The sequence below is a fragment of the Bombyx mandarina genome, chromosome 18 (assembly GCF_030267445.1).
Source record: "Bombyx mandarina strain Sakado chromosome 18, ASM3026744v2".
Lineage (NCBI taxonomy): Eukaryota > Metazoa > Arthropoda > Insecta > Lepidoptera > Bombycidae > Bombyx > Bombyx mandarina.
The window spans coordinates 6256567-6268796 of NC_143224.1; the positions used below are offsets into that span (position 1 = coordinate 6256567).

General features: G+C 34.0%; 3 protein-coding genes across 13 annotated transcripts in view; 2 read left to right on the forward strand and 1 right to left on the reverse strand.

The window, feature by feature from the left end:
• The first annotated feature begins 1616 nt into the window (after positions 1-1616).
• LOC149500964 (ribokinase) lies at positions 1617-5504 on the forward strand. Of its 2 annotated transcripts, none has more exons than XM_089734796.1 (6): positions 1617-1892; positions 3550-3682; positions 3756-4040; positions 4191-4312; positions 5034-5184; positions 5278-5504. In XM_089734796.1, the coding sequence occupies exons 1-6, from the start codon at positions 1831-1833 to the stop codon at positions 5467-5469; spliced, it is 945 nt and encodes a 314-aa protein (XP_089590922.1). In that variant the 5' UTR covers positions 1617-1830; the 3' UTR covers positions 5470-5504. The 2 variants fall into 2 exon arrangements, with proteins under 2 accessions (XP_089590922.1, XP_089590923.1); XM_089734797.1 differs by having other exon boundaries at positions 1617-1815.
• A 1005-nt stretch (positions 5505-6509) lies between these two features.
• Positions 6510-8243, reverse strand: LOC149500965 (uncharacterized). The gene has a single exon (XM_089734795.1). The coding sequence runs from the start codon at positions 8241-8243 to the stop codon at positions 6783-6785; it is 1461 nt and encodes a 486-aa protein (XP_089590921.1). The 3' UTR covers positions 6510-6782.
• Positions 8244-11107: 2864 nt separating this feature from the next.
• The window catches only part of LOC149500966 (uncharacterized), a 45116-nt gene continuing 43993 nt past the window's right edge, over positions 11108-12230 (forward strand). For all 10 annotated transcript variants that reach the window (XR_016324563.1, XR_016324565.1, XR_016324562.1 and 7 more), the window contains exon 1: positions 11108-11536. Coding sequence is in view for 3 of the 10 variants with exons in the window: in XM_089734620.1 (XP_089590746.1) it covers positions 11363-11536 (174 nt within the window). In the remaining 7 variants the exon portion in view is untranslated. The remainder of the gene's footprint in view (positions 11537-12230) is intronic.

Sequence of the window (12230 nt, forward strand, 5' to 3'; positions counted from 1 at the left end):
TTTAAATAAATAAATGGTATTCGATTTTTAAAGCCAAGGAGTTTTCAATTAAAAAGATTTTAATATGACAGGAACAGTGGAAATATTCCATTCCCGATACTTTTAGTGCAGCCCTCGTATTAACTCCATGTTGGAACCGAAACAGATGGAACAGGTCTCTAATATTCACCTGTTACAGAACATCCCTACTGCAGAGTATAACAACGTTGCCCATAAACTCTGAAATATTAAGTGCATTATCTATGGTGGCTGCCACCGCCCATCTTGACTTAATAGGTAGAGTACGCGTCACTTAAAAAGAACGCTGGCGGTCAAGCTGCGCACTAGCCTATTTATCGATGTATTTGGTGGAATGAGGTGCGGCGCGGGGCGGGCGGGTCACCTGCCGCATGCTTGCCCGTGTGCTATTGGTTCGTCAGTCGACCTTTGCTTTCCGCGCTGGGTTCACGTTACGTTCGTTCTCAAAATACTATCGCGCACATAAGTTTTAATTACAAAATGGTTTTACATAGAAAAGTGAAAAAAATTATTTATGACGTATATTGTTTTATGAAGAAAGAGGCTGATAATAATGCAGTTGATAATTTGAAATAATGCATGAAACGGACCGCAGTGGCAACAAAATGTTCCCGAGTCTAATTTAATTTTTAGGGTTCCGTACCTCAATAGGAAAAAAACGGAACCCTTTGATCACTTTGTTGTCCGTCCGTCCGTCCGTCTGTCTGTCTGCCTGTATGTCTGTCTGTCTGTCTGTTCGTATTCAGATTAAACATTATACGCAGAAATTAAACATGTTTTTAATTCTATTTCATAAAATTCTATCTAATATATTATTTTTAATGTACCTACCATGTACGATCTTACCACCGTACAATTTTATTATAGTTAAGGAATGCCGACCAGTACCAGAACGTCATGCTTACTCGCGACGCGATCCACTTTTTGCCGCGTGACAACAAATAATATAATATTAATTTAATTACAGTCAAGAGAGTGCATCACTAACAATCGTACAATTCACATCAAGAGAAATTATCATCTTTATAACTTTACCTAAACTTTAACTTTCATAAACTACTTTAACTTCAAACTTATGATATCTTTCTGCGCTCTCCTGTAACATGTAACTGCATACAGCTACAAGAGTACACAACTACTAAACTGTACATACCAATAACCAATATACGAAGCCGCGAGCGAAAGATTACTTCAAAAATAAAACAAAAGTACTTAGTATTTTCGTGCGCGAGTGTATCCATGCGCAAACACACCCCCTCCACTTTCTTCCAGCGTTCTTTTTACGTGACGCGCGCTCTACTTATAGGTATTAATATATAAAAAATATTATTATATATTGTAGGTACTTATTAACTCCATGGTTATTATTTAATCGATTTTTTTTTCTTGCAATGTATTAATACGATACCTACGTAGGTACTCACTCATCAGACATGGATTTTAATACACTTAAGCTCTCAGTATAAGTTTTTTTTTTTAAAGTAATCGTCCTCAAAATTTTAAATTTGATTTATAAATATTGATTAGTTCGAATCATAATTTTATTTTACATAGTACATATATCTAGTATCTATTTACTTACTCGTGTCAGTAAATAGGTACGACTGACGGTGTATTACCATTTGACTTGTGATTACTGGATTCTTACTATTTTTTATCTGAGTTGGTAACAACCAAACAACAGAACAGATACAATTATCAGAAGTAAACGTCAAATAGATTAGGTTATTTTTCCTCATCACAGTAAAGTAATACGAAATTTCTTTAACAAATCACTTGTGAGTTGTGAGTTGGTAGGTGAGTTTATAAAAAATGGATACCAAAAATGGTTATAAACTTGTAGTTCTTGGCTCTTGTAGTGTGGATTTTACAACGTACGTATTTAAAACTTACCATGACTAAAATAATGTTTCTTGTAACTTTTTGATTGTCAACATCATTGTAATTAATGAGATGTGAATTACGATTAAGATTTTTTAACATTAATGGCATCTATGTAATTTTTATGTAAATTATGAGGTTAATAAGAATTTTGTAGTCACTCCTGCTGTGTTTCAACACCGCGTCTGACCGGGAAGTGGCGTATTGTGTTCATTTCTTACGCCCTAAATATTCTCGACGTCGGAGCCGATTAGTAGGTGGAGGCTACATGGGAGGTACATGATGGTATAGCGCCCCGCCTATATTGAACGAGGATAGTGTTTGTAGCCTTTTCCGGAGCGATTCCTCAAAAGTCCTCTAAAAGGCTCCATCTTCGTGTCCAGGCCTCAGATATGGATCGTAATGTCTCAAGAGTCAGTCCTCTTCCAGTCAAACCTCTAGAGTGCACGGCTTATCCAAGGACGAAAACCGATTAAAAGTATTGCAGCATCGTATTTGTGACGCTACGTGTCCCGAAACCACTTAATTTTTTTTTCTAAACCTTAGCCGAGTAATTCTTCCCCCAACTGCTCCTTAGCTCAGAGCCTAGATGCCGTGGAAAGCAACGAATCGAATTGGTGCGGTGGCTCGAGAAGGAGCTCTCTCTCTATCGGCCTACAGACGACCACTGCTGGATATAGGCCTCCCCCAAGTCACAAATATCGGTCCTGCGCTGCCTGCATCCAGCGGATCCCCCAATCTCAATGGATCGTCGGTCAATCTTGTGGGAGGCCTATCCGCGCTACGTCTTCCGTTACGTGGTCGCCACTCCGGGACTTCCCGATCCCAACGGCCATCCGTTTTACGAGCAATGTGCCCTGCCCACTGCCACTACAACGTCGCAATCCTTAGGGCAATGTCATTTACCATGGTTTTCCTGCGAATCACCTCATTTCTTGAGCTCATTTGATCACGTAGGCTAACTCCGAGCATAGCCTTTGCTCTTTGGGTGACCTTGAGCCTTCTCATAAGGCCCATTGTGAGCGAAGCAGAAAACTCGAAATCGTTAAATGGTTAGGTAATATATTTTTTTCTAAACGCGGGCGTGTCATAAAAGGCACTTACTTGTCATCAGGAAGGCTTAAGGGACCTCTAAAATTTCACGCCTATTTTCTCTCGTCTCGCCAGTCTTCCTTGGGACAGAGCTTGGGAGAGGTAGAAGAAAACCGCGGTCAAGATTGTAACCAGACCCGTGGAGATTACCAGTTTATGTCAGCCATCTCGGTCCGTGGTCAATCAGAATGTCTCGCTGGATGAAGCCAGTGGACACAGAGTGCAATGACTTCTTCTTAATCAGTCGCTTTCTTCTGCGATGTGTTACACTTAAATAAGGCTAGGAGTACTCCTAGCTTATATATTTATATATAAATTTAAACATATATAAGTATGTTTATCAGTCTCTGGCAGCTATAACACAGGGAATCCTAAATTGGGGCCGGATGACTGCGTGATTTGTTCCCAGTTAATATTATTAGATAATATTAAAATAATTCGCTTTAGCTAGAAACTCAACTCACCTATCAATAAATATTGATGTAAATTTTTTGTTACTAAATGGGAATATTTCAATTAATAATGATTACGTACCGCTTTTACATTTGTTTATGCTAGATATGCACCGAAACTGCCTAAATCTGGAGAAACTTTACATGGTACAAAATTCACTACCAGTTTCGGAGGAAAAGGTGCAAACCAGTGTGTTGCTGCTGCGAAATTAGGTGGAAATGCCTACATGATTTGTAGAGTGAGATAATCAATTTTCAAATGCTATAAAAACTCTGTATTGGGTTTATTTAATGTACGAAGTGGTCTTTCAGGTGGGGGATGATCAGTGGGGTAAAAAATATAAAGACCATCTCAAAAATGAAGGTGTTAATGTGTCTTATGTTCACATCACAAAGAATGAAACAACAGGCGTAGCACAAATTGTTGTAGCAGAAAACGGAGAAAATCAAATCGTTATTGTACCGGGAGCTAATAAATGTCTAAGTGTCCAAGATGTAGAAGAGTCAATTGAGTTGATAAAAAATGCTGATGTTCTAATAGGACAGCTTGAAACTCCGTTTGAAACTACTTATACAGCATTTAAGTTAAATAATGGTGTAAGCTCGCTTTACTAGACATGATGCTGATGCACTTGAACTGTTTAAATAAATAAAAAAATTGTCAGTAATTAGAAAATAAGCTTGAGTTATTCCTTAATTTCTTGAGGTTAACCTGAAAAAGATAATGTTGTATATAATGAATTTCAGATAAAACTATTAAATGCCGCTCCAGCGTTGACTGATATTCGGAAAATTTTGCCATTTTGTACTATACTTTGTGTTAATGAATTAGAAGCATCAGTTCTCACTAATGTGGATGTCTCCATTTCGTAAGTACTTATTTTATAGCTCATTTTCATCGGTCGATAGGGCCCGCATGCGGAATGTAGCTTGCCCTGCTCCACACGTATGGAAATACTCTTAAGGGAACTCGATGCCTGTTTTTTCTTATTCGGATGTAGGAATGTTACTTCCCCGAATAATCTCTTTAACCAGGCGACACACCAGACTGGAAGGTTATGTGTCTGGCAGTTACCGTAGGCAAATCTGTCATAGATTTTTGACTAGTCGAACGCTACTAGGTCTATCACTAGCAGCATTCAAAATATACGTCGCCGTATTCGTTCGAAAAATTCCACGTGACATTTAGCCACTTATGAACCCGCTGAGTTTCTCGCCGAATTGTTTTAGTGGGTTGCCATTCCGATCTGTTTGTAGATGCACTCGTGAAGTAGCTGTCTCTTAGTTTATAGGCCTGAATTATGCTCGAGCAGTTGTCATCAAATTCTTCTGCGAACTGTGAGCCTTCTAGATCGTCCACTGGTCACGTTGAAATTGGAAAGGCTTTTTGGCCAAACACTTCTGGAGATATATCTCAAAATGTAGTAGCTATCGCCGCACCTCGTATACTCGTAGTTGAATACAAACCAGTGAATTAAATCGGACATTACACTGTCTGCGAAAAATCTTTGCATGTATTGGCCCGTGAAAATGAGCTATTAAGCGGTATGTTCCGCATATTGTTCAATCCAAAATCACACAAAATTACAGGAATGCTTCAATGGCTGCAAAAAAATTGCTGGAAACTGGCTGCGAAACAGTTATAATAACACTAGGATCTGAAGGAGCTGTTTATATGTCAAAAAACGAAGAATGTCCTAAACATGTTTTATGTGAAGCTGTTAATCCTGTAGATACCACAGTATGTACCAATTTTATATTGATATAAAATTATTGTAAATTCGTATCTTTGGAATTTGAAACGGCCATTACATAAGCCATTAAAATTTCACAGGGTGCCGGCGATGCTTTCATTGGAGCTTTGGCAACATTTCTGGTCGAGTATAAAGATTATCCACTGCACCAATTAATCGGCGCAGCTTGTGCCGTCGCAACCATTTCGGTTACAGTGGAAGGCACACAAACGAGTTATCCTACGAAAAATGATTTCTTTTGTAAAAAGTATGAGTACGTCCAACTGGAATAAAAGAGGGAACATAAAATAATATGTTTATTTGAAAAGCTATTATTAATTAAATACATAGTATTATGTAAATCTATTAGTCCATAAACAAATTACTATCCTAATAGAACAAATATTTAACGAACTTAATAAAATGCCTCAGTATTGTGTCTTAAGTTTAGTAAAAAAAAGGTGTGTACATATTATTTCAAGCTCAATGTGAAAATAGCTTTCTTGAAATATTAAGCCCTGATTACATATTTTGAACAGCAGACTGCTCGCAGCTCATTCGAAAACCATCGTCCGTATCGTTTTGCGTACCTATCGTCTTCCACCGCGGGAAGCTTTCGTGAACTTTGAACAGTAGAAACGTTAAAAAAACTTATTTTAACAAACTCTTCTTACAATGTGCGCTCAGGCTAAAAACATGTCTTATCATGTCGTGCATTTTAATTGGGGAAATGAAATAACGGGAAATTCTGAAATGTAGCTTGGGAAAAGATTTTGATCGCAATAACAGAAATTTATAAAAATTCAGTTTTCGGAACGATGTTGCCAACGTAATTTCGTGGCTTGCAACAAAAACTGACAGAATGACTGACTGACTGAAGAAATATCTAAGTTATTGATGCCTTTCTTTTCTAACCAAGTAAATTGTATTTTAATACAATTTAGTATGTTTTTTTTTATCTTCAAAATGGTGAACAGATAGATGTTCATATTGCCTATATCATAATTTATTTAAACAATATAGTATCAATTGTCACCACCTGCCTACCTACCTACTTATATTTCAAGAATCTATTGATTCTAAAACTATAAATTTCTTTATTACTTGCATAGCATTACTAATCATTAAATGTTAATTTTTTGTTTCACATGAAACTATTATTAAATCTCTACATAAATACATAGAATTAAATCAGTTGAATGAAAACAAGTTAAATATTACTTGGCTGACTTTTATTTTTAAGCGAGTTCTTGAGTGTTGAACTTATGCATTGCAAATTCACTCAGCTCACAATATGTAATATTTATTTCTCTTACACAAAAAAAACATACAATGATAGTACATTAAAAATTATATTTTCATCATTTTTTATTTACATTACATAACGTACATACCTCACTTAAATTCAGTCAAATTGTAACATTTAACCTATAAAATAACTTTGATATAATATAAACTTGCACTACTCTGGTTATAAATGAACAATACGTCATTTAAATGAAATAATGAAGGTATTCAATACCTAGGAGGCACTCTTACACTATGATTTTAAAACAAACATAGTTTCCTCTATTCTACTTTGTAACTAAGAATAACTGTTTCTTCTTCATTGTAGCACATGGAAACTTTTCAATTCACTTTCATTTACAATTTGTAAAAGAATCTGTAAGTCATCTAAATTGGTTATAAATTTTGGTGCTCCCACTAGTTCAACAGATGTGCCATTTATTTGTATGAAGTACATAAGATTCTTTTGACATGTTACAGACTTGCAACATTCCCCGTCTTTATTTTTCTTAAAGATAACTTCAGTTATCAAGTCTGCATTTGCTGATAATTTGCTATTGATGGATAGATCTTCTGATGGGCCTAATTTACTACTATGCTTTTCAGTTTCATTTTTGATATCACTATATATAGTTTGATTATTCGTCACAGGTTCATTATTTAAATATTGTTGGTCATTGGGTTTTTCTGGTATTACTGCATTTTCTTTATCATGATTTTTAGTTAATTCTGTATCATTAGTTATAGTTTGTGGCTCGGGTGGTAAATGTTCCTCAATTCCTTTTTGAAGTGCCTCATCTAAGATTGAGGGGCTGTGAGGATTTACAATGTCACTATTTTCATTAGCTTGCACATTATTAATTGGCTCTTCACTCGGTTGCAATGTGTTGAGTTGAGCAACATCAGCAATTAAATTGCTCACATCATTATTTTCAACCTCCATGGGTGTTGACTCTGTAATTTCTCTTCCTGAAGTAGGCTCGCCAAGTAATATTGCTTCCACATCACTAGATTCCAAATTGGTTTTAGCGTCTGGTATATCGCTTTTCTCAATTTCTTTACTATTTACTGTTTTATCATTTAAAATGTCCATTATTGATGGAAACTCATCTGATTTTTCTTCTGTCTTTAATGTAGTTTTTCCATTGTTCATCAAATCTTCCAATTCTGCAGCAATTCTATCATAAACTTTGTCATCTGTGGGCTCTTCAAGAGCAGGTTTTGGATTATAGTCTATACTCCACTCATCAGAAGGGAGCAAATTTTCATCAATTTTCAGCAAAAGTTCTGCCAATGTTGTATTTGGTTTGGAATCACTATTATCACTATTACTAGGTGTGGAAAAAACAACATGATAGTGTTTAATTTTTATATTATTAGTTATGTTATTGTAGTTAGAATTGCGGTCTTTTATTAAAGATTCTTTTAATCTATTATTCTCTTTGAGGATATTTGCTGCTTTAGAATTTGTAGATTGATTTAATTTCTTTCCTTTGGAACTCTCTTTTGTAGGATAGTCCTCATTACGTACGAAGCCATTTTCGTTACTCTTTAACTTTGATTTTAAATTTGGATTAGTTGATTTTCCTTTAACTGTGCTGCTACTGCTTTGAAACTGAATCTTCACTTTGGTGAATTTTCCCAATATCCTGGCAAAGTCCATTCGTGTAACCACTACAGAACACTCGCGGCATTTTCCTTCTTTAAACAGACGTTCTAAATTTTTTGATAACTTAGATTTTGTCCTCCTGTTTTTCGAAAGAATTGTTTTGGACAACATCGTGTTTTATTACGATTTAGTTATTGGTAACGTTTTTGTTGACGAAAAAGAAACGGGACGCAATCACATTTCCCGCGCAGACTATTATATGTAAACAGTTCACAAAAATATACCAAAATTATGATACACTAGTAACATATCTCATTTGGGCACAAAATATTGTAAATAAACATATGCAGTTATTTTTAATACCATGAAACAATCAAATTTTCAGATACTGTACGAAACACAAGTCAAACTCAACGCAAAAATGGCGTCTTAATAGTGAAGTGAAAGACATGAGCGAATAGTTATGACATATCGACTGTAAAATGCCTGCTCCATCAACGTATTTTAAAAACTCTGCAATTATTAAGTTTTTTATTAATTAAACGATATAATTGAAAAACCTTTAATATTGATATTTTAGAGAGTATAATATATGCACATTTATATATATATAAACGAAGACAAACATTAGTCTTGCTCTCATAGTGTTGGGAAATTTTGTTTCGGGTTGAAATCTAGTGCTATTTAATCTAAGGTGATGAAAATGCACCACAGAAATGAACCATCAAAAGTTTAAAAAAACGTAATGATTATTTGGGCATATTAAGAGCCCACAAAGCTAAGACAGCCATTCTGCCTGTCGTGAAACTGTCAAAACATTTCGGTGTAGAGGGGTTGTACGTTTAATGGCCCCATTCATTAAATTAAATGAGCATTAGGTGACATTCGTGGGGATATTTATCGAAATGAAACTATCAATGTGTATGGGAAACCAAGATGGGTATATATGGATAGACCAAATGGCTTTAGTGGTGCTGGGCCGCAAATAAGAATAAAGCTTTGAGTTACTTCTTATTTTCCTAACCCTGTTTTAATAATAAGCTTAAAAAATTTTTTTTAATCTAATTGGATATAATTACGACATGAATTTAATTATGCTGCTAGTTAAAAATAAATATCATTGCTATAAATATTTAAAAATGTGTCATTAACTTGTGTGTTAGCATTTTGTAGTAGTCTGTAGTGTTATTGTTTTCCGGCACGAATTTCCGGCAAAAAAGCCGGTCCGATCAGGTTATGCTATTTTTTTTATATTCTTAATTCATCTTAAGTTCAGACTTCAACATGTTAAAATGATGGTATATAATTGTTTAGCATCCCTGAAGGTGTACAAGTATGGAAAATGAAAGGAAATAGTTGGACCTAACTTTTCAGGTTCCCCCAAAACATCCACTGTAGTTTCAATGTTCATCTACCATTTTACTGGGATATTTTATTTCATTTTATATTGTGTCGTTTTATTCCATTTGTGATTCGTGATTGATTCCTTCGAAAATACTGAAGTTAATAGGTAGAAATAAATGTTTGAATACAGTATAACAAATTAAAGAAATATAAATTTTAATTGACTTAATTTTTTAAGACTGGTCATTTTCCAATCTAATTTTACATGAAGTTTTTCTTTTTATGCTGAAAAAAGTTAGAGATTTGTATCACAATGTGTTTAGACACATTGCTCTTGACAGATATATCTGATGATTTGATGTATCAGATAGCCTATAGTCAATTAGGTGATTGTCCTTTTTCAGGCTAGAACTGGATTCAGGTTAAGTACTTAAATTTATCTAGGTATATGGTAATAGGTTATTCGTTAGGCAGAGGCTCAGTTGCACTGCAACTACTATCAGCCTTCGAAGGCATGAAAAATATTGCTATTTTTATTTTTTTATCTAAAATATATTATTATATTCGTTTGTAGTGTTTCATCATTATTAAATCAATTTAACACTATGGTGCTCTTTTAAATAATTCTATACAGAAAATATCATTAATGTAGTCGAAGTCAGTTAAATATGTATCATTAAGGATAGCTCGAAAACTAATCTTCAGATCTATCAGATCTTAATAAAATTTAAATGGCATCACATAAAAAGCACCACTATTAAACAAAATAAGAATAATTAAAGTTAGTTCATACAGGAAAAGTTCTGAGGTAACAACACAAAAAAAAATCAAGACGGATTGAGAGCTCCTCATTTTTGAATAGGAGTTAAAAAACATAATTCATAAATACTAAATCAGCGAATATGATACTAAGAGCTATATTCCATATGGATGTGTTAGAATGAAACGAAGTTTCAATACTTCTATATTTAAAAAAAAAAATTGAAACTAAATACATAAAAATTGCCAATATTTCTAAATAAATATAGATTCAACTCAGTAGTTAATAAGAACAGGGAAGCAGGCGGTAGAAATGATTTACAATGATTCAAGCAAATCGATATTTCTGTGCCGTACACAAGTACCTCACTAGCTAAGTTCACTTCCACACAGCCAATCATAGATTATTGTAGTTGCTTTGTCCTCCTAGATAGGCAAAGAAAACAAATCCACACAACACATTTTTGTAAAAAAGCATTGAAGCCATGTTTGTTTTATGAAATCTGAAATAGAACAGAACAAAATGAATTGATTAAGAAATGAAATTGTATAAATTGAAACTGACAACCCAGTAGGTATTGGAAGAGATGAAATAAATGCTTTTTAGTGAAATATTGGTAATTTACCGAGAGTTTAATGGGCTTTTTGGTGGAACCCGAGATAAAGAAGTATTTTGTTTCATTTCGTCGTTCTTGTGCACTTGCAGGCAAGCTAAAATGTTATTATGCTATTATTACATGTAATTTCGATTCAGAAAAAGAACCAAGAAACATTAAATTAAGGAAATAAAGTAATTCACTTAACTTGAAACTTCGCAGCACTCTCAAAACGTCTCATTTAAATAGCTTTTACTTGGTCTATTTTTGCAAATGATGTTAATGTATAACTATCATTTCCTTTGCCTTTGCAATGAACAAAACAAAAAAATATTTGTATTGACTTGACTACAAAATGGCTATTTTGTGGATGCATTAATTTCCGCCATTCAGATTGAAAATACATATGAAACTTGTGGCTATTCAATCAGAATATAACAAACATACCTGTATTTAAAAATTCTATGTACAATTTTAGTGTTTGTTAGACTTATTTTCAGATTAATTGAGTAATATTGATGAAGGATCTCGAAACTATAATGTGATCAATTGTTAAATTTGGAGGCAACTGTATTAAATTCTTATAATAAAATGTCGTGGCCTATGCAACCAGGGCCTTGGAATACTGGGCTAGGTGTTCCGTCAGATATTAATATGGCATCTTATACTCCGGAGCAATGGGCAATGCTTCAACAACAAAATTGGCAGCAGTGGACTCAGTGGCAACAGCAATATGCCCAGTGGCAAAATCAATGCGGAGAAAAGGTTTGTACATTTATGTTAATGCTACTTGGTTGTTTAATGATCCTTAATTAAAATTTTGTAAAAAAAAATTAAATGTGATAGGGATTTAATGTATCGCTGTAGTTGAAATTCAATGTAGTCAAAAAAAATAATATACAAATGAAAATTGTTCCAATACCTCTAGTATATAAATACAGTTCTAACTAAGTACCTAACTAATTAAAACTACTTTTAGTGACTAATCTCACGTTTATTATTATCTTTGTATCAAATCCGAAGTTTTAATTACTTTATTTAAAAAGGATAATTATTTAATTTGAAAGGTCTATGTGTAACAAAGGGAGCCAGTATAATCATTAGACTGAAAAATTTTTTTAATTTGCAATTGTTTAATTTTTAATAAAATGCCTATTTGAAAATATAATCCTCTTGTTGTAGCTTACAGATATTAAACACTGTATACCCTATGTTTTACTTAATACCATTTTGATGTTCTTGCTTTTCATTGTTTATTATTCTTTTAGAATTCTGTGCGGCAACTGCTATTTATTGTTTAGTTATTCAAACACGTGTTTGCATCATCTTATAACACGAGAGGGTTCCTAAGACTTCTTCTAGATTTACTATAAAAGTAAATTTCTCCAAATTGCCATAAGATTTATGAACTATGTGCAAGCTGTAGTGTCGAGTACCCATGTAATTTTCTTATATTCTC